Source organism: Anoplolepis gracilipes, chromosome 17 (assembly GCF_047496725.1).
Source record: "Anoplolepis gracilipes chromosome 17, ASM4749672v1, whole genome shotgun sequence".
Taxonomy (NCBI): Eukaryota; Metazoa; Arthropoda; class Insecta; order Hymenoptera; family Formicidae; genus Anoplolepis; species Anoplolepis gracilipes.
Genome location: NC_132986.1, coordinates 1,173,276 through 1,197,326, shown reverse-complemented (window position 1 = coordinate 1,197,326; position 24,051 = coordinate 1,173,276). Strand labels below are relative to the sequence as shown.

The 24,051-nt window shown below is 36.1% G+C and overlaps 2 protein-coding genes across 6 annotated transcripts in view; both read left to right on the top strand.

Moving 5' to 3' along the window:
- The window catches only part of LOC140675391 (CCR4-NOT transcription complex subunit 6-like), a 431,843-nt gene that overhangs the window by 216,887 nt on the left and 190,905 nt on the right, over positions 1-24,051 (top strand). For 4 of the 5 annotated variants that reach the window (XM_072909831.1, XM_072909829.1, XM_072909827.1 and 1 more), the window contains exon 5: positions 22,624-22,661. The exons of the other annotated variant lie outside the window; for it this stretch is intronic. In XM_072909831.1, coding sequence (XP_072765932.1) covers positions 22,624-22,661 — 38 coding nt within the window. The remainder of the gene's footprint in view (positions 1-22,623; positions 22,662-24,051) is intronic. 5 annotated transcript variants of the gene reach the window in all.
- Twin (CCR4-NOT transcription complex subunit 6-like twin) overlaps positions 12,795-24,051 on the top strand; it is a 272,484-nt gene continuing 261,227 nt past the window's right edge. Inside the window, exon 1 of the mRNA XM_072909821.1 lies at positions 12,795-13,126. The gene's annotated coding sequence lies outside the window, so the exon portion shown is untranslated. The remainder of the gene's footprint in view (positions 13,127-24,051) is intronic.

The window sequence follows — 24,051 nt, the reverse complement described above, 5'->3', positions numbered from 1 at the left end:
CGTATCGTCTACTGTTTGCGACATTTTCCACCTTGCACGTGGCGAACGCCATTGTTGCTAACGTTGTTTAGTTCTTCTTACGCGCGATCTTGTACTCTCTCTCTCTCTCTCTCTCGCTCTTCTAAACTTTTACAATTCGTGGACCATGGGGAGAATCATGGAAAAAATTTCCTGATGCTATTATGAAATAAAAGCAACCGCAAATTTCAATGACTATTGTGGTAAAATTCGCGACGAAAAACTCGGAGTTTTCTGATACCGCGATGCGCTAAAGTTATGTACTATAAATTACGCGTTTTGTGTCGTAAAAATAAAGACTAAAAGGGATAACGAAAATTTAACTTGGCTATATTTGAACGCGTGTGCGGGCATGACAGAAACTTTCCTGCGGAAACGCTTCTATCAGCGCTCTCGCTGTGTACAGCTGCTCACGTTACTTTTGTTTGTGCGAATTTTTACATTATCTCTATTCTTTGCGCCTTAACTTTTCGAGTATAATAAAATATGTATACTTTTATGCTTGAAAAGTAATTTAAAAAAGCGTATAATTGGATTTATACGAAAATGCTTCCAAGTTTTTTGAGTCGTTAAAATATTCGAAAATACAATTTTCGATTTGAAAATAAAAATATCGCTTGATAGCTTAAAATTTTATATTGAAAAATATTTGAAAGAAAAATTCTGGGGAGTAAAATTCATTGGCTCTCAAATTTATACTGATTCCTAAAATATGACAATTGAAAAGAATTATGAAAAATCTTAATCAATTTATATTTTCCAAATTTGTTTAAATACTAAATCCTATTTAAGTCGTCATGGCATAAATTATTTTTTTTTTGAACTTATATGTATACATTAACAATATTTAAATGTTTTATATTAATAAAAAAATTAATAGTACTCGGAGAATCCGTGGGAATTTGCAAAACGTGGAATAATATTCACACAGAATGCGCAAAATTTTTTATACGCGCATGAGAAATTTCAGCGAGACATTTTCTCAACAATGACGACGACGACGACGACGAAGAAAGCTCGATAAGCTGAAATGCATTCGCTTAAGGAGTCGTAACGTTTTTAATCTCGTCGACAATAGCGGCGTCTCTATGGGGAACCATCAACCTTAGGATAAGCACGGATACCGGATGAGACGAGAGGAGAGCTCATTTTCCATTTTCACGTCCGCGCCGTTACATATACACGGCCATTGGCTCGCTCGTGAAACGAAATATCCACGGCATAACGTTACGACGTAGTGGACTGTAGCGGATACGTTTTGAGCGGCTTCGTCATGAAATTTGAGAATGCGCCGAGTTCGAGCCACAACAGACTTTGAGCACGCGCATTGATAATTCCCGAGAGATAAGTTGGATCTTGGCTTATCGCCGTTTTATCGTCCGCATGACATTTCGCTATGCGGTTAGATGGATTAATGTCCTACATTTCTTTCTGTGCTTCTTTCGAGCTGATGTACCATAAGATGTGAAAATACCGCGAATATTTATTTATTTTTTTTTTTTTTTTTTTTTGTTTTAATATTGAAGAGTGAAAAGAGAGGTAAATGAAAAAATAAAATTAGATATATAAATAAAAAAGTAAAGAGAAGATTTAAAAATTGGCAACATGCATAATAGGTAAAATTAATTTAAAAATATATTTTTTTTATATTATAAAACTGTAATATCTCATGTGTTTTAATCAATCCATGTTCTCATTCTTTTCATGCACACACGTACACACATATGCGTACATAAAACTGAAACTGAAAAAAAGTAGCATTCCGGAAAGCTGAGAATGATCGAGAAAGATGCTTCCTTTCGCTCGCCATTCGACTCCAGACTCCTATCGATACACCTGAGACCTGAGACCGAAGTAGGAACTGTGAGATTGTCGCCGGAGGCTTAATGAATGTTACCACTTTGGCATGTAGCAAGGAGAAAGAGAGACAGAGCGGGTTTGACAGGTGCGGGCGGGCGGGTCAGACTCCGCCACGCGCTGAGGAACAATAACTTGGTCATCGTGAGCTGACGTGAATACGGCCGGAGCTATTAATGTCCGATAATACGCTGTCATTGAATCGCGCGCGGACAATCAGCCCGCGGCCAGCCGTAATTTATGCACGGCATTATGGCCGACGAATGTGCACGAAAGAAGGGAGGCAAACGGCGCCTTCACATGCACACGTCAATGGTTCGCTAATGAAACAATACGACCGATGCATCATCGAGATTCTCTTTATCCCGTTCTCTCTTTCTCTATCTCTCTATGTGTATCTATTTTCCGCTCGCGATCCACGTCTTTGTCTTTTCCCGATATTCCGCTCCTCGATATTTCTCCACCTCTCATCGTGCAAGCTCAATGTGTCTTTGTCCGCTGATGGCAAATTTGAGCAGTCTAGCTGCATATAATTTCCGGAGTGCGATTATAAAGGATGTTATTCAGCTGAGATGAATATGATAAGGAAAAACGATAAAGAAAAACGTCGCGCTGTTGATGCGCACTCGAATGAATTATTAATATTTCTTCGAAGCACAAGTGAGAGATGAATAGAAATAATTATATAATTAAGCAATTAAGGATTATATTATATAAAAATGTTTTGTAACGCTGTATCTTTATAAGCTAGGACCATTGTAAATATACCAAGAGAAAAGGAGCAAAAAGCGAAAAAAGAAAGCTGAAAGCTGCAGAGCTTATAATTTTCTTACAGAATACAGAACTAAATATATTAAAAACAAATGCTATTAAGTTTAACTTTTAATTAAAAGTCTTAAAAGTATTATGAATAAGAAATTATATTATTATTTGTATGAAAGAATTAAACTATATATGTGTGCGTACGTGCCTATATGAATACATTAAAACATAAATTATTTCGATGAAATAATCTTGTAACAATTTTTATATACATTATATTAGAACGTAGAAATTCAATGTATTTCTTAGTCGCCCATTAAATGAAGTATATTAAGCAGACTCGACGTTTCTATTATAAAATATCACGCCTTTTCTTTAATGTAACAAGGAATTTTTATGTGTCACTTTCAAAAAAGAAAATTTGCTGATTCTATGCGTAAAATTGTTTAAATTATTATTTATCATTATCTGATAATGGTATAAAATTGAACATGTCAATACTCTTTTTGATTGAAGCTTGATAAAGTATATTTATATAATGTAGCATTCATTTTTAATTAAAAAGTAATTCAGGCATAAAATTATTTTAGTCAGCTCATGATCTGATAACATCTCACTAGAATAAAAAAAGCTTTCAATATTTTATCGCCAAGATCAATACTGCAAAAAATATTATGAAAATAGGAACTTTTCGCATTTAAAAAAAATTTAAGTAAGGAAACGGAAAACTCTAAGAGAGAGATTCTCTATCAAAAATTAAAGTTTATTTCCGCGCGCCACATGTTTTTTTTTTTTTATTAATTTAAACTCTTTAGAATATCCGGCATTATTTTTTGATATTTTAGTATTTTATTTTTATCTTCGTTCTATTTTGAAATATTTTGTTTTTCTAAAAAACTAAAAGCTAAAATGTTCACTTTTCAATCTGCTTTATATTTCACAGTTTTTATCTTCCACAATTTCACAAGTATATTTTGTCGGAAGTCTCTAACCATTTGTTTGTTTTATCTCTTTTTTTTTTGTCATTTCCTCCTATATTTATAACGTGTTTATTCCTTTAAGGCAATTTATAGAGCTTATCTTCCCAATTACAATTACAATAATAAATATATCATCGATCATTTTGAACTTATTCCCTCTTTGGATATAGATTTTAATCATCCGATAGCTTTTATCGTGATTCGGCAAAGTAAGCATGACGGGCAGCTCGTTCCACGCGTTCTTGTCACTCGCGACGATTGAAGTCGCCGTGTATGCGGCGCAGCATCAGGCCGCACACATTCGCTAAAGTGACATTGCAGCTCTGGTTGCATCCGCCGCTGCTGCCGCTGCCGCCGCCGCCGCGTCGCGTCGTGTCTAATACGTTGTTGCATCTTGCGCGTATGCCGAGAATCGTATGCATTGCGCCACGTAATTCTCGGAAACAGCGGGTGCGCCCGCCACGAAGAAACGAGAAAAAGGAACGTGAGAGACGAGAGACGAGCGTCGCATCGTTGCATCGTTGCATCGTTGCCTCGTGTATGTATCTTTTATATATCACCGTCCGCGCTTTTTCGTATCACACGTCTCGCTTAAGCTTGAATTCTCAACGAAACACGCTTTGCTTTCTTCTCCACGCTTCTTTCGATTTTCCCTGATATACGAACTGTACAGAAAAACCTTAACAATTATTTCTTTTAATTATTACAGTTTGGCAATAATTTGCCGAGCTTTCTAAAAATTTAATTTTATTAGTATTTATTAGTTATTAGATTTAATTAGCTGTTAACGAAATTTAAAAAGGGTAATTTTATTATTAAGTTAAATTAAAAACATCATTTTTAATGTTAATTATTAATTAAATAATCAAGCGGCAAATAATTAATTGGCAGCTTCTTCATAAGGCATTAATTATCAAAATTTTTGGACTATTAAAATCTTTTCCAGAATTTGTTTTTTTTTACGAGTTGATTAATTTTGTCATTTGTATTAACATTTATCCTTAATTGATAACCGTATTTTATAGTTATTAAATTAAACATGAAAACTAATGTCAGAAGCAATAACGTAATTACTCGTATCATAGTCATAGTCATAGTCATAGTTATCAACACTAAAATATGTAAATATGTGTGATGGAGATGCTGCATTTTCCACGAGGCGATAATTACTATCATGCTGACTTATTCATTATAGGGTCACTCATTAGGGTAATTGTTGTAACGTTCAATTAAGTTCATTGACAAGTCGAGCGACGCTTACACCGATTACGTTCCGATATGTTACTGCGTTGGCGAAATTATCGCTGATTGATAGCTGCTTCAATAAATTTATATGCTTCAAACTAATTGGATGCTGCGTAATAAACATTTACATTATTTTCTTATCGACTGCATTTTATTATTATTATAAATGTTGCATTGTTATACGTATTTTTTAAAACATATTTTATTGATTTGATAAAATTCAGATCACTTTATTGTTCTGTAATCGTCTGGATAATAAGTGTAAAATACAAACTAACCATTTATATTAGCTATATATGTATAAAGAATATATTACGTATACGAAACATTTTGTAACTTATTACTTATTAAAATATGGTATAAGATTAAAAAGGTAACGTTGCATCGAAAAATGTCAACTTTCAATCTTTCTTTAAATTCTATCGCTTTTTTCCTTACTTCCTTATTCTGTTTGTTCAAGGAAGTGTTTGCGGATTATAAGGTGAGGTTTATGTCGAAAGTGAGCTAAATGAAGATTTACGATCCGCAGAGCCAAAAAATTCTCGGTTTGCCGAGCTTGCACATATTCTCCGCGCTGTTGTAACTGACATTACTGCACGTGGGGGACGTATATGTACACATGTGCATACGTATATATATATATATATATATATATATATATATATATTTATATATATCCGTAAACTTAATTTCTTTCTTCTCCATTTTATGAGAACGAACAGATACACTTTGCTCGTTCGTTTTGTGAACTTTTGGCGGGAGTGACTTTAAACAAGCATCGATTCTTTAGTTTAGATCAATCCTCTCTCTTTTTTACAATCTTGCGCTCTTTTCTTTTTTATTTCAGTGTATATAATGTGAAAAAGTCGGCATTTTTTATAGTAAGAATTTATACTTTAATAAATTTGGAATTACTTTTTTTATAAATTTATAATAAATTGTGAATTTTTTATTTGATTAAAATTGTAATGTCTTAGAATTTTTAATCCTACATGTCTTGTAGAATTAAATGTTGATTACTAAAAATTCATTTAAAATAAATTTCAAGAGAATTCTCATAGATTCTATTCTACTATTTTGAAAATTTATTCTGTGAAAATTTTAATATTAATATTAATATTAATATTAATATAAATATTAATAATATTTAAATAATAGAGTTAATTCATTACACTTTTTAAACGAAGGAAAAAAAATTTCTATTATATACGTTTTGTTCAATTTACGGAAATTTTGTAATGTCACGGAAATAAAACTATCCTAATTGACCGATTAAATTTTTTTCCAAGTAAATAATAATTTTATAACTCTTACAATTCATACATATTTGATTCGCAAAATTTTTCAATGTCAAATATCTAAATAACACAAATAGAATGAAAGAATAATAAATTTATTATCAATTTGAAGATTATTTTGAAAACTGTTAAATACTAATCGTAAATTTTTATGACAATTTTCTGAAAGCCCAAAGTTTTATCTTTTATGATAAGAACGAGTAAAGTAAAAGCTAAAAGGAACATTTCGGTCAAAGAGAAAATAAAATCGAAGGGAGAATGTTGCTTAGAATCAGAAAGCTTTTTCTATATTCTCCCTTTCGAAGATGGGGGAATCCTCTTCGTATCGGGACAGTCCGTTTCCGCTACTTTCCATCGCCATTTCCGTCATCGCGTTCTTACATCCCAAGACGAAGTTTTAAATGACCAAGTTTTGCCGAGGCAGACCGATGCATATTTACGCGGGTGTCCGTCGTAAACTTGTGAACGAGATTACCAGATAAAAAGCAGTATCGAGCGCGCGCGATCGCACGTTAACCAGACTTGCCGGAGAGTACAAAGTTACCCCGCGGTGGTTTCCGGTAACAACGTTAGTTTATCGACGGTAGCCGTGTGTGTAGGATACAGTAAGTGCCTTCTCATTCTCGCGAGAAAGCGGATAGTCGCTTACCTACCTACCTACGGAAAAATGGGAGCGTGAAAAATGCATGGCGATGCACGCGACAACGGGATAGATTTATCGACCGGCAAAAATATGGGACTTGCGCCATTTAAATGGTAATGGAAACGCGGTTTGTACATAATGTCGAGCAGGACGAGGATCATAAATTTTAAATAGAGTCAGGTATACGAGGTGTATATCTCATATCGAAAATGTCAGCTGATAGTTCAGCCATAAATGATATGACAAATTCTCATACGAGAATTTTATTATACATGGTAGATGAAAAAAAATCAGCTGCGAGAGCAAGAAAATCGATTTATATATATGAAATAAAATAAAGTGATTTTTAAAAGTAAAAGTAACATACACAGAAATATGAAAAATACAAAAATAATTAAAAATTAAATAAATATCGATTCTCTTTTTAATTTAAAATTTTGTTCAAATAATTTAGCAAGTTATTTCGAAGAAGAATCAGATATTGAAGTAATTTTGGAATTTTTTTTCTATTTGTGAATTATTCGCAAAACTGCGATAATTAATTACGGAATTCTCTCACATAGATGATAATTTACATGAAATTCTATTATCTCTCTTACGAAGTTTATCACAGGTATCGGTGACAGGTGGAAGGATTTAAGCGAGGGACCACAGGAACGTAAAGCTAAAAATCACTTTTTGCACATTTACATCGCGCACAAATTGCGGCGATGCGCTAGCGTTAACGCTAATAACATTAACGGTCCAGCGAGATTAACAGTTATTAAGAAACGTGAGAAAACGTGTTCAAATGGTACATGCTGCACTGCACGCGCTCGTGTCGGATATCTTAATAGGCTGAATATGAATACGGCCTCACCGGTAAATCCCGTCGTCTCATCCCGAAGCGAACGGACAAAAAGCGAATCTTTCAAACGAGCGCACGTACGGCTTGCATATTTTACTACCAAGTATACATATATGTACATTCACATGCACGCTGCATCTTTTTCATTCTCAACCCGCACAATGAAAACTTGCGTCTATTTGAGTCTATCGAAAAGTCAGTCTGCAAGCGGAACGAAAAGAAACTCTGCCTTTCTGACAGCTCGTGTGTGTAATTAGAACCTTTCCGGAATAATATTGGTGCAATATTACACGACATTGTTAACAACGGAAATCTCAAAGGAAATCTCCATCAACGGTAGCGAGCTATAGCGTCGAGAGTTTGCACGGCCGAATGCAACTAACTATAATCTCCGGTAATATTCGAGATTGTGTTCGAGGTCGAATCTTTCCGCCGGAAATTTCCGGCGGATGCAGTTTGCATGGAGGTAAAGATAATTAATTTTACACGATGTTTGTGTGAATTGTTGCGTTTTGCGTGTGTGGTGTATAATTTCCGCCAAAACATTTGCACGAAATTTATACTAGAAATTAAAATTCTCAGTAAATAAAGCATTGTTCGCGTGTTAAATCGATAACTAAATATATGTCGTACCCCTTTGGAAAATACATATTTCCTCTCGTAATATATTAATATTCGATGGATTTTCATTAAACATTGCATAATAATAATATATTGTATTATCGATATTCGTAGAGAGCTAATTGCTCGTCGATGAAATCATTCTTAATGAAATGTCATCAACAATTTTGTAACAGGCTTAAAGACTAAGCGCTTAAAATTCCGCGACTACACGTGCACGAGAAGCTAAAATAATGCTCGACTAAATTTCAAGCCGTGCGCTTTATGTTCGCCATGAATAAATAATTCGGGAATTTCCGCGCGCGACGACATATCCCGAGAGAGATTTTACTTTATCGCGGCAGAGGAAACAAAAGAGAATAAGAGAGCGAGAGAAAGCTTCTCTCTTTCCGCAAAATCTCGCGTATATTTTCTACGCGACCCATAAAAGTAGCTACTTCATCTCCCTGACGTGAACATACGAATACATGGACACGTGTAGTATGACAAACCTCAGCATATCGAAAACACTCAATTTACGAAAGTGCGTATGGTTTGCGAGCTATTACGCCGTTTCTTTCACTTTGCTGTTATAGGAACAACATTACTAATTGCTTGCACGATACAATATTATTATAAAATATGTTGTTTCAGTTTGAATAACATTGTTTCATGCATAAGACTGTGATATTTTAGAATCAAATTGAAATAGTAAAAATATGATTATTGAATCGTACAAGTTACATGTGGTGTTATTGTTTTATTGAAATTTAATTGAACGAGATAATATCTTTAATATATGCAGTTACTGAATTTATTGCTGAATATAATACGTAATAAGCACATATATATATATATATATATATATATATATATATATATATATATATTTATTTATTTATCATCTATTATGTTATTATCTCAGGAAATGCGATAATAATTCAAATTACAGTGTATTAACATCAGGATATATCTGAATTAAAACCGATTTTTATTAGAAATTACGTATCGAAGAGAGTAGGCACGTGTATCCTGATATATCGCACGAATTATTACATAAACATTTATTTAACGCAATCTCACAGGACCATAGGATATATGGATTCGTGAAAGTGCAATCGAGAAGACACTCTTAAGAAAACCTTTTGTGCAATGCTTCTTGGAAGCTGCGCGAAAAGCACTGCATATAATCCGCGAAGATAAGGTCGCTTTCGCCGCCAGAAAATATATATATTCCACTGCGTGACACGTGGAAAATTCCCGCGGGTATTAAAATATTTTATCCTGCGGCCGCGCGCAAAAGTGCCAGAGAGATTTTTGCTCGAGCAGCCCCCGACAACGTTCTTCACTTGCTTCGAGAGAGTAGCTTTTAAGAAACGCTCGACATAACGAGCCTTATGATTATTTGTTTCGAGAAAGAAATGAGGTCGAGAAAAAATCATGTCCAATAGAATATTTTCATTCTTTCCAAATTTGATTTTTTCAAAATTTCCATTTACACGTGCGACAATTTAAACTTGACATTTCAATATAAATTGAAATTTTTTCATTTTTCCCCGACATATAAAGTGTAATATTTGATTACGTCGGCATTGAACGATTTCATGATTCCTATAATCAAAATGTATGCAATACCGTCGATTGACATACCACTTTTCAAAATTGCCTGTTACGAAGTTCTTTACGAGTGCAATCGACAGGTACGTACCTCGGTCCGACGACTTACAATATGCAAGAGAGAGAGAGAAAGAGAGAGCGTTACTGGGAAAGATTAAAAGTCACGCACGACGGACGGCGACTTGAAGCACGGCGGATGTCGATATCGACAAGCATTAATGTCAAGCGCAAAGTCGAGGTCGTTGCGCGCGACAAAACACCTTTTCTCTCACTCTCTCTTCTTTCGTCTGCACCGTCGTCGATCGAGAGATGGGTCGTTAATCGGGGAAATGTCGATAGCTGTTTATAACTTGCAGCAGCATTTCCGTAAGCGTGTCAATAGCACGTCAGAGAGACATAGTATATTATAAGATAATCGATTGCCAGCCTTTCTGCAGTGTCTCGATGCCGCGCGTTGACGTTTAAATTGCACCTGCACGAATTTCACGTCACGAATCGTATGCAAATATCAGGAGTGTGATTTTCGCGAAAATGAATCGGTGAAATTTTAATTCAGTGAAAATATGAAGATGTTTCCTTGTATTTATTTCGATATACGTTAAAAATATTTAATGTAGCTGTTTAAAGCTTGGAATTAAAATTTTCAATTAAAAAAGAAATTAATTATAAATTCAGCTTAATATATAATATTTTATATTTATATTCATATATTTAATCCTAATATTTGAAATGCAATATCGTAAAATTTTTAACCACTAAACTTTTATATATTCAAGAAATTATCTCATGATACAACAAACATTTACAAATGATGTGAGCTTTTAATCAAGCCCTCGTCATTGCAGCGATCGCCATTAGAGCGAGCAAGAATTTCCTTTTTGATTTAAGCAAAAGTGAAAAGCGTCGAATTATCAACGATGAAAAGTTGTCGTAGCGAATGGAAGAGAAAGAGCGAATAAAACCGAATAAGATTGGCCATGATTAGTCGTCGGGAATAGTTCAACGGACACAAAAGTGCATTGTGGACCTTCGTTAACGCCGGCGAGAGAAGATGAAGAGCCATTAGTCCGCAGTAATTGACCGTCCCGTTTCTCGTTGTCTTTCAGTTTCCATTCGCCTAATATTTTCCGACGCGACAAACATAATATCCGCGTGGGCCTTGAAAGAGGATAAAGTACTTACCCTGGTTTACGACACGGCCGGCTGAATTAATCGCCGCGCGTGTTTCAACGTAGCAACATGGACGCGGGGCAGACGACATCGCAGTAAACTTTGGGTGATTTGCAGGTTTTGCATCGGAGTGCAACGCGGATTGTTTTAATCCGCTACGCGAGTGGGAAGACACAGTCTTGAAAACCGCACCGCGTTGCACGACAGGGAACGATCATCGCCGTGACATATCGCCGGCATATTCATTTGCATATTACAACTAGCCTCCTACGGTTGTAATCGCGGTAAACATAATGGCGCGCCTCTGCAAAACGCAACAAAAAGTACACAGGGTTATAAATTATTTAGCTAAACTTGATGTAGTGCGCGAGAAAAGAGATAGACTATGTAAGCGCGAGTGTAATATTTATGTGTAGAGCGAGCAAGAGAGAAAGAGAGAGAGAGAGAGAGAGAGAGAGAGAGAGAGATGTATTTAATTATTTAGAAATATAATTTCAATATATTATATAATTATATATAAAGCTTAATCCTTTTTTTCTCTTTTATCAAACGATACAGTTCAACAATCAATTTCTTCAAATAACACATTGTGAAGTGAAATAAAAAATATTAATTTATTTTCCCTAATATATATTTATAATTAATATATAATATAATCCTTTGTTTTACTTTAGATAGATTTAAAATAATATATAATAGAATGTGTAATTTGATAGAAAATCTATAGATAAAAGTCAGATTGAATATATAATGATTGACTCGATTATATCTAACGTATAATAATTAACGAAAATAATTAACACACAGTGTAATGCACACCTGAATTAATTACGCCTTTGCGCCATGTTAGAATATCGATTCTCACGTAAAATAGCGTGACGTAGCGTGACGTAATGCCTTCTTTCCTGCATAGGGATGCACTGAGGCAAATTAGTAATTTTCACGTAATTCTTCATTTTTCTTACAATGTGTGAAAGTACGCGGTTCGCCAAAAGATCTATATATCTATTAATTATCTTGAGAAGTTTAGTTTCCATTAATTCAAATATGCAATTATTTCGACGTATAGGTAGTTGACGTGTAACGATTAGCGAAAATAATGAACGCAGCGACGACGCACACACTCCAACTGTCCCCATGTGGCGTAGGAATACCAAATCCCGCGCAAAGCGGCGTGGTGCGGCGCGGCGTGACGTAGTGTGACGTAACGTGACGTAACGTGACGTAATGTGACGTAGCGTCTTCTAGTAGCGCAAGGATGCGAGGACTCTCTGTACTCTGTGGAGCGAGGCGAAGGAGCATCCTTTCTTCGTCGTAGTTTCCTGCGTACTTTTCCGCACACTCTATTCGGGAAAAATGAGTAGTACATGCGGATTAACACAAGTAAGTGTCGATTCAAGTACCGCACGATTGTTGTAAGATGTGAACGGCGGACATAATTGAGTATCGAATCGCCGATTCTCGTGAATTTCGGAATATCCTTAGCCTATATCCGGCGCCATTATTTCGCGTTCCCGTGGAAAAAATATCGAAAGTACGGGAGAGGTATATATATATATATATATATCATTGTGTGTTCAACATATTATATACGTACGCGTCGTCAAGTTGTTATTATCGCGGCGTATCTTCCGAAGGAAGGATCGACGTAAACATCTGTAACTTGTGTGTAACCTTCAATAGGTCGCGCGCATCGTGCTCGTCTTATTAGTCGTGCCATGACTTTCAGACAGTTAATACGTCTCTCTTTCGCATACTTTGTACCCGCGCTTGTGAATTAATATATCGGGAGTGTCGAATATATTAATGTTACCAGTTATGTATAACGGGAATGCCGAATCGTGTCGTGTCGTGTCGTGTCGTGCGATTGCTAAATATGTATAAATCGCGAATATCGGGAGTGCCGGATTAAATATGAATGTAGTTGCGTGCGATTAGAATTTGCTACAACTTATTTAGCCGTGTAAATTATTGTGAGTGTTGTACCAATGTACTTGAGGATCGATTACCATTCTTCGCAGTCATCTCAGGTTACCGAGCAGTAACGTCGTATAGATCATCGAGAAACCTCTGCGTCGTGTTTAATAAGGTTAGCATTTATATTAAGATATCTCTCCTTCTCTGGATAATAAATCTTAAGTCTATAAGTCGGAAATGTTTATTAAATGTTTTATATATTAAATATATATTAACTGTGTGATATATTAAGTATTTTACACACGTAAATGTTTATTTTACATATTATAATAGTTATAATTAATATAGTTAATTTTTATACATTATAATAAAATGATATTTTTGTGCACACGTAGGTACACAGATATTTTCAGAATTATTTAGTTCGCTAGAAAGATATAATAAATATAATAAAATAAATAAATATTATATATAAATAAATATTATATAATACATATAAATATAACATTTGCTAAATATTGATTATAATAATATAGAAAATTTCTTTTGGAAAATAATTTGATTTTCAAAAGTATTTATTGTTCGCTAGAAAAATGTATTGTAATATAAAATATGTCAAATTTTTTTTTTTTTAATATTTATCATGTTATAGAAAAATGTTTTCAAAAATTAATTTTTAATTCAGTTTTACATAACGATGCCAACATTATTGAATTAATGAATAAAAGATTTTCAAATACTTTTACAAATATTTAGCAAATACATTGCGAATCTGATATTTAACTTGTGTTTTGCAACAAGTATTTATGTATATGAGATCTTTCAAATTTTTCTATTATTTTTTTATCTAAATTTACACGTGTCATAATTTTTCTTATATTGAAATAAAAAATAAATATCGAAAGAAGGAAGGAAGAAGCCAAGATACTTTTATATATACGGCTGTGATAAAGTCGTAAATTGCATTTGATGTCGTTCTTGGATTTCGTAATAAAGCAATTACCATGCTTCGTGTTCTACGAAAGGAACAGCATACGCCGCAATCGATATGAAACGACGGGGACTTATTGATCAAACTGCCTTTAACCAAGACGCTTGACTGATTTCGCTCGACGATTCGATCGCGGAGTATCTGTCGGGTCGAATCAGCGGCGCATAAAAATTCCCAGTCCTCCCTCGTTCTCTCAGTCTGTCGCGGTCACCGATAAACGATGAAAGTTCCAGCAGGATGCAGTTTCCAGTCAGTCAGGCGAATCTGAGGCGGCGTTGGCGGTTCCACGAATTGGCCGCAGGTTCCCATGCCATTACTTTTGCTTCCGTCCAAAGAGTCAGGCATACACTCGCAAAGGCTGTTCCTTTGCGGAGAAAGTATATCTTATTGCGCATATACGTAGTCCATATTTATTTCGATTCCAGATGCTACGTAAGAAAATTTTGTAAATTCGCAAAGATATATATATATATATATGTCATATCGCGGATAATGTAATATAAATATAACGTGTTACAAATTAATGAGCGAGAGAAAAAGAGAAAGAATATTCAATTTTCTTTTTTAAATTTTGCAATATAAAGTATAAAAATAAAAAAAAAAATACAGAGAATATAATTTTAGAATTATAAAATATTATGAAAAATAGGGAAATGATTAATTTCAAAGATATTGTTATATTATTTATTACAGTTGTTGTTATTATTGCAATTAATTATTATTTACTATTATTAAAATATTATGAATTATTACAAATTATATTTTTACCATGCTTTTGAATGAAAGAAAAATAGTAATGTTTTGAGCGCACTGCATCTAAAATTGATTTCTTATTAAAGACTCCACAATGTGGAGAGCAGCATATCTTGCAGCTCTCTTGCAAGCGCGATGCTTGCGTCGGATATAATATTAACATTTTATTAAACGTCTCGTCTCCCTGATCTACCGTCGTTGGTAAGTTAAAGCGGTCGATTTGCATAGTCATGCCACATTATAAGCTCGGAAAGCCGCACCCAGCAACCCGTTCGTCGCTTTGCTCGTCCTTTCGCGTTGCTGGCCTGCTGCTAGCTCGTATCTACGCTTAGAGTACTCGTTACAATACCATTCGCAACTAGCGCGTGACTTATTACTCGGAGCCGAGAAGTCATTCCGAAGTTTAACTGCTCCACCGATCCGGCAACTGTCATGATGGCAGCTTCGAGTACGCGATTAGGGTTGCTACGTGTCGAGACAATCTCTGCATCAACGAGACGATCATCAGCAGAAACTATTTCGGCACTATTTTATTGAAGTCGTATCGAAACAAGTATATACTTTGAAAATATCTAGAATATCACTTGATTGATGAATTTCAACTAGTTTTTAATTTTATCTAAATGATTCAAAATTAATATAATTATGTTATTATAATTTTATTATAATATATGTATGTGTAAGAAAAATTGATTACAAATGCTGTACAAATTTTGTCATACAAGTTAAGTAGACTTTCGTTAAAATCTAAGAAACTTTACGTAACGTCAATCGATACTGATAAACGAACAGGGAATTATCGATAAACTAAGTGAGAGGCATCATTGCCAAAGTATTGGAGTGTCGAAAGCTAAAGTATCAATACTTCTTCAATATCGTAGTACCGTTAACGTCTTTAAATCGGATAGTTTCCGTGATGGACTTCCGACGAAAGTTCCGATGAGAGCTTTGCCCTTTGCCATCGTTGTTGAGAGGGCGTTTTTCGAAGCGTGAATTTAATCGAGCTTCCTATCGAGCAACCAGATGGGCTTTTAAACGGTAAGATCCGCCGTCTTCCTGGTACATAAATCCTGCAGCGATCCTCTTCCACGTCAGGCCATAATCCTGAATGCGTTCTCGCGAACGCGAGACACGCTTCGCTACCGCTCCGAGTGAACGCAGGTGGTGTTATGCCCCGCAACGGTTCCTCCGCGGACTTACCGCGTGCGTCCGCATCCGGAAATTGCTTGTCCGCGACTGCCGACATCCGCGAACTCGAATCCGACACCCTCTGAATATGATATTCGTGTTCGGTAACTCATTACAACGAAAAGTTCAGCTTACAATGTCGTGTAATGTAATCAATTACGTTATGTCTTTCATTCGAGGACTAAAACAAAAAATATAGGTATAAAGATTATAATTATTTTTATTAATAAATATATTAGTAAAATATAAATATATTTTCTTGCTATAAATATTTTTTTCTAATTTTATTATAAATATTGATATAAATATTTAAGAGAAAGAAAGAAAGAGAAATAGATTTATATAATTATTTATACAATTATCTTGCATTTATATGACTGTAAAATATATAGCGCCACATATAAAAAAATATTTATTTACATAAGTAAGTGTTATAAATATATATGTCATTGCCTTTATTCTTTTCTATTTAATATATTTATCATTCTTTTTTGGGTGATTAAAATAGATTGTAAATTTCATCCTTTTATTTCTCTTTAACGATTTAGAGATTAATTATATATGAGCAATATTTTTTAAAATAATTTTTTTCGGAATATAAAAGCAATATCCATTATTTGAAGTTTCTAATAATAAATTATAAATTTCCAAAATGATTTGCAGACACAAGGAATTGATACTCTAAATATTCTCTCTCATTATTTCTCTATAAAAACCGTCGCTTCTTTGATTATAATTTTGAACAGCTTGAAGGGATCGAAATGCGGAATCTCATGGAAAATCTATTGCCGAGCTTTCGAACGATTCTTTCTCTAGAGCTACCCTTTAAAAAGCTAGGTGCCACAGTGGTAACTTTCTAACAATCAATTACCGTTTCAATCGTCGTCATTCCGCAATCTGAAACGGATCCGGATCTGCAACACTCCATCATTAACCTTCTCTCCGCGTACTGAATAAAAGTTCTTTGTTTCTGCACACCGAGTTTCTGTTGCGTCTTGCCTATTAGTCGTCACGATTGTTTTCGAGAGAGAAAAATGTGGGTTTTCGTTGTTGTTCTCGACAATGCACACCGCGTAAAAATAACAACTTCAAACGCAGCTCGTTATAATTCGCCGCAATCAGCGCGTTACCATATTGCATGATACTTATACTCTTTATTTAAATCTTTTTCTCAATTTGCGCGATTTTATTCTTCGCTGCGAGTTTACATTTGCACCCTGTTAAGCATCAGAAACATTTTTTTTTTTTTTTTTTTTTTAAAGTCAACGTAAAATCATGATTAATAATATAATTTGACGTAGCATGAATATGGTATGAGGGTAATACTAATGTATGTAATACGATACAGAGTACGTAAATTGTGAATATTAATCAGTTACGAAACGAGGACAACGAGAGCTTACACAGAATTCGTTATTCTTATCGCCACGCGATTCTCTCGACGTCTCTATTATCGTCGTACAATTAGGTGAGAACGTAAGCGGACCGACGTTTGTTTCTGCTGCTAATTGCCGACGAGCGTTTGACGTAACGGGAGCAACGCGAGTTGTCGTGTCCCACAAACTGTGCGCAAACTTACGCGAATTGTACAAAGTACTTGTACGTTTTTCCATATGATTTTTTCGGGTCAGTCAATAAAGGTATGTAGTAGCTAACACGAAAAAATTAAAAAGATTATTTCAAGTAAAACAAGAGTATAAAACAATATTACAGTTTTCCATGTTGATTGGATTTTTTCTTCCGAAAGTAAATTATTTATATACGTCTTTCCATGATAATTGAAAAAAAATTTATTTTTATTTTGTGTCGCTTGTAAATTTGAATCATTCCTTTATAAATTTTGTGGCTGAAGAGAATTCAGAATTAAAAGCACTATTCGTCCGAATTTGTTCATTCGTCTGATATCGTTTGCTTCTCATGTCTTTCTGCTGATCGCGCACGTCTTCCTCTCATTATCCTGTCGCAGTTTTTCCCGTGCTACCCACACGCGACAGGAAGGACCCGTTGGCGAACGTTAATGCCCGTATAACAGTATTTATTGCCCAGGTTCGGTCTTTCTCTTTCTATTTATTCTCTCTCTCTCTCTCTCTCTCTCTCTCTCTCTCTCGATCGCCTCTCCACCCATAAATACATACGCACAATGCGTCGTTAGACGATCGCTCGGCCCCGGAAATAGACCGTGACCGAGTGCTGCGCCCGAGACAATCCCCGGAAGAGCGCTCAGACAACCACCACCATACCGCTACCACCGGAAGGTTAACCACCGACGACGTGCCTATCTGTCTGCGCGCAGAAGCACGAGTCTCTCCTCCTCCTTCTCCACCACGTTCTCCCTTATCTCCGGCTTTCTGGATCGCCTAACGGAAGCCCGTATTAAGTTACGCTCTAAAGATACCGCTGGCCATCTTGCGACGACGATATGCGCTACGCGAACGTTTGCGATCGACAACAACGGTCGCGTCCGCCCTGATTATCGCGAATAGAATTAAAACGTCGGCGTATTTGAGTCAAGTAGCTTTAAGGGGGGAATTCGGTCTAGAGGCCTGATTTTTAGGCTTTTTTTGCAAATTTTTTATAAGAAACGGATAAGATCAATTAAAATAAAAGTTTTTCCTATTTGTTAAGCAACTTTTTAAGTATCTTTTAAAATTTTTTTTATTAAAATATTCCAAGAATTAAGCTGCATATAGCAGTTCTTCTAAAAAAAAAAAAAGTAGTTGCACGGTGCGCAAGATTGAAGCCGTTCTGCTTATCAGAAACAAAAAATTCAAAAAGATTCTTAGAATATATGAATTTCTAATTCTCAAGTTTCTCTTTGGACGGTAATTCGTCTTTGATCTATTGTACTACGCTACTATTGATTATAAAATCACCGAGTGAAATAACGCGGGAACACGTCGACTGCTTACGACGCTTGGATAAATGTCGTTTATAGAAAAAAATCTAACGCAGTTAGCGATATCTAGAGATGGAATTCTGCACGCGAGAATCGTTTAAAATGATGGTAACTTAAAAATGATTTAAAGTGATAGATGATATCGGTAACGCGTGCTCGAGGAGGGAGAGAGAGAGAGAGAGAGTTTGTCGGGCGAACGTGTAATTTCCACCGATTATACGTAGCGGTTTCTCTCGGCGGGAAAGATACAGAGCAAATAGACCGCGCATTGTAAGAAGTGTTCTAAGACATTAGGGCGCCGAGCCGCGGCGCGATCCGTGCGCGCTACTAAAAGGTAATCGCGAAATAATATATAGCGGAATTACATTCCGCGGCGCGTCGGCCTTTTGCCGGTATATTATTATGAATCGCCCGGAGGTAACATCGCGCTACGGTAACACCTAGTCCCAACGTGAAGCGTCCGTCCGCGCCCCTGTTCTTAATTAGCACCCCGGAGGGATACCTTATTACCTCTCATTGTGTATCGTCGACGCAAAAGGGACGCTGATAGCCGGGACGCGCGAAATCCGTGCGAGAGGAAGGGCGGCGGCCTGCAATTTCTTGCTTCAGCAACACTCTTCGGCGCTCGTTACTCTATGTTTTCTTAAACCGTATAAGTACGGCTCGTCTAATAATTTTCTCTCGGACGCCATAGTCTCGTAATAATTGCGCGAGAGACGTAATAATCAATGATCAGCGTCCACGTAAATACATCAGGCGCATGGACTTGTTCGATCGTTTCGTTGGTCCGATCAAATTCCGTTTCATCCGTCAAGATAAATCGTACACGTGTATACACGCGTGCAATTGGACGCTCGCACTTTCCCATTTATCGCGCCGCCTACTCTTATTCTACGATTCCCTTTGGCAGGGCGATGATTATTATAAACATCATTTAATGCGACGCAGGCGTATCTATCTGAGATAGGTTGTCATTATGACCGATGAAGATGACAATAATTTCGAACGATCGCCCGTAGAAGGAGAGAGATGGTACTTTGCTAATTAATTTCTTTCCTTTTCTGATTTGCTTGCATACCTCGCGGCTTTATAGTTATTGTCGGTTCTATTATACGCCGGCTATACAAGAGTTTCCTCCTAATTAATATACGATTGCCTGGGTCTCGAGAATCGACGCGGGAGCCGCCGCCACCATAATTTTTGCTCTTTTTCCGTTCGGTGTTTAATGTTGCCGGACGTATGGGACTCGCCGCACAACACTGGACGGCTCCCGATACACCACCGTGCATAATACGTGTGTTATTACGTTTATCATACGTACATTTACCCGAGGCGAGGCGAGAGTGTGCATGCGCAAGTCGCGTGATGGTAGAGAAACAATTTCCTAGCCTGGGTCCTAATTAATGCGCGCTGCAGCGTAACCGCGCCAGCCAGGATCGTGATCGAAGACGTTGTCGCTGGCGTGTGTGTGCGGTCGCGCGCAAGCGAATTAAACATTGTTGCTAAATTAATGCCGCCTATCGGCGTAATTAATGCCCGACGGAGCCGGACATTTTTCGCTGGGATATCTCGTGTCGGGCGCAAAGCATAGCACAAGCGTCATGTTGCTTGCGTTATCGCGGCCGAACTCTCGCGGCATGTTTGCGTAATACTACCCGCGGTTCGCCATTAAACTCGTTTCAATTTAATTAAAGCTCGTATTTCGATGCGCATTTCGATGTGAACTCACAATGTGAACTTTTCAAGTATTTGATGAAACGCAACCTATTCAGATGTATTTATTGTCTTGCTATATTTTAGGAATTTTATTTCAACTTTCATTAAAAATATTGCTTCAGGTTTTTTTTTTTTTTTTTTTTTTTTTTTTTTTTTTATGTACAATCTTTTGCGAGATCTGTGAAGCATTTATTTACACAGTATCTATATGTAGACGAAACTCTCGCGTGAAACAATTATAGAGAACTTGAATGCTGAATCTCCGTTGAAAATCAGTCACTCACGACGGCATTACGGTAACTTTAACCGCGCTGCATTAACATTCAACGGGTGTCGCGACGCGACGGCGCTATTCTAAATTACTCCAAAAGGAAATAACAACTGGGTCAAACCGCCATGTGGTTACTGGAGTGTCCGAAAATTTTCGTAGAAAATTTCGGCGAAAAACCGCACTCGCGCAGGTGACGTTTGCTTTATTTATTTTCCGTGTCGAAGGTAGAAAGATTTTTTAAACTTTCGGTGAGGATAAGAAGAGAGAGAGAGAGAGGGGGGGGGGGTGAACCTGGTAAACTTGTCGTGAGAAGTTTCGGGCGTGCCCGAAGGAGCAGTTTTCCAGAGAGGAACTACTTAACTATAACGCATCCGCAACGCCGCTCGTATATGCAAGTAGTAAACCCCGCTTCTGTTCATTCTGTCTCTCTCTCTCTCTCTCTTTCTTTATCTCTCTTGCACTTTGGAGTTTCGTACTTCGTTACGGAACTTGAATGCTCGTCTTTCCGAAGTCGCGCTACGGGCTTTGTTTTCAGTTAACTCGCGGAGTAACCGCCGAAAGTTTGAGCGCCGCGCGGGCTTAAGAGGCTGCCACTGCTATGTCGGTGGCGCGACGTAAACTTGCTTTTCTCTGGTTATTCCGATTATCCACGTTATGGGAATTAAGTCACGGATATATAGACAAAGTATTTATATTATGCTGTATTATTGCAAAATATACAAGACATCGTCACGGATGACGCAATATTTTCTTATGTACCTTTCGACGAGAATCCACATCTTCAACTTTGTAATTTCTTCATAAAGATTTAGATTCAATTAAAATAATATTTAATTGGAAAATCAAATTTTTTATTAAAATGGAAATTTATTTATAACAAAAAGAATCTGCAGATTTTAACGATTGCGTAATTTTAGAAATTAAAAACATTAAACTTAGAGAAGTTTATGTAAATAAAAAATATTAATACATAATTTAAAATGCAATAAATTATATTTAATGAAAAGTACGAGCATAATAAGTGTACGTATCGTATTTATGAAACAAGAGTAGCAAATTAACTACAATACTCTGAGGATAATTGAAAAAGCAGTAATCTCATTGTTAGCGAGTAAATATGCGAGAATACTTTGCAGAAACACCTCGTTTAGCTTACTTACGTTCGGAAAATGGAGCGTAGTTGTAGCGTGTGAGTATATGGGATTAAGTTTCATCGTTCCGAGATTTATGCTCAGCTCGGGGTTAAGATAGCAACTATTCCGTAGGCGTCTGTCCTAATTCCGGATATAATTGCTTTTCTCTCGAGCATTTAACCGGGACGAGCGGCGGTGGCGGTGGCGGCGAAGGAAGTATCTCGCAGTGTGTATGCAGCGTGAAAATCCAGGGCGTGGACGAGAAATGCTAAGACAATGCGTTTCATAGCGCGAAACACGGGCGAGCGGGCGAGTCGACGTAGATGAAGATTATGCCAGTAATCTTTTAATTAGCTCATTTTATTTCTCCAACGTTGCTTTAAAGAGGCCGCCGCCAGAGATACACCGTAATAATGCCGGAATATGCACGTTGCGTTTTGTACTCCCGACAATGAGTCACTTCTGAAATATGTGTTCATAAATTGTCAAGGTTACTAAGATTTTGTAACAAAGCACAAATCGTCCTTTGCAAATTAACATAAATTAACCTAGAAAAATTAATATCTCTCTTTCTCTTTTTCTCAGCTCATAATGGATTCATTTTTTTAAATATGAAAATAAATAAAATATTAAAAGAGTAAAGTTATGAAATATTACTGTACATTAAATACTGCTCTACGTTAACAGTGTTATAACCGTGATTTTTATTTTTCTGTTTCAGGTATGTGATCGAGAAAAATTTTCAAAGAGACATTTGCGGTAAGCGAATTAGCTCTGTTTTTCCATCATTTCGAAAAAGTAATTGCGACGGGGACGTACGTTTTTATTCGTTTAATTTTGAAAATTCACAGTGTCCGTAGTCGGCATGACCTAATCGTAAATATTCCGGACATTAAGCTGAAATTATGTTTCACGCTTAATATCCTTTGCATTGCTACCGGGAATCCTTTGTAATCCTCGCACGACGCCATCATTCTACGACGGTTTAATTTCGAATTTGGCACTGTTTCAATAGCATTCGTCGTCGCCGTCGCACGCGGCGAGGCCTTTATGGCTCAATTTTCTGTCACAACGTATGAATATTTGGGCTTCAAACTCACCGACGAGTCACAACCGATTTTATCAGTCGGTTTTATCCTTTATGTCGTGTAATCAGCATGCTAATCTTTAAGTTTTATGAGCACACTTTAGGAAATTGTTAAATTTTTAATATATTTAGTTTATGAAAAACTACATTGTTAATACACAGATTGGCACAGATCTAACTATGAAGAGAGTCAATTATTAAAATTACAGCGAGACTTAATATATAATAACAATAGAGTATAAATAATAATTAAAATATATGTATATATATATAATCATAATTATATTTGAAAGATTTCTGCAGTTTTCGAGTTTCTATAAATTTCGAGATGTATAAACAAATAGAGAGAGAAATTTAAATAAAAATTTGAAAAATTAAACATTTCTAAAATAGAAATTTAATTTTGTATAAATTAATTAGGAATTAAATGTCGAATTTTATCTTTAATTGATAATTAAGTACAGAATCTCGCTTTAATTAATACTAGTAATTTCTGACACACATAACGTGCAAACTTCTGTGCTTCGAGAAAGAAATGTTTAATCTAATATTTGATTAAACATTTCTTGTGACATACATTTTTTCCGCACTCTCGCATACGTGACACATACGCGACTTTTGATACCGATGTTTATTTCGAGCTAAATGTGCATTCTGTTCTTTTTGTTTTTTTTCTTCTCATAGTTTTTACGTTAATATAAGCTGGACGACGAAAGAGCATTGGATATCTTTCCATTTTTTCTCTGTCACGGCATCCCACGCGTTTCAATATTTCCGTCGACAGTAACTCTATGCACGGCTCTCCACGGCACGGAGAGCCGTGCATCGTGCATATATGTATTTTTTTTTTTTTTTTTTTTTGTGTTGACACTTGAACTTGCATTCCACGCATGCCATTCTACGGTTTCCGCGCAAGCACTTCCCTTAATCTCTCCTGCAAAACCCAATTTTCATTTCGCGAATGACATGTCGAGTCGCTATAACGTTGGAAGCTACACTAGTGGAATTAAAAGTATAGGAATTATACGAAAGAAATGAAAAAACTCATTTATTAGAATTTCA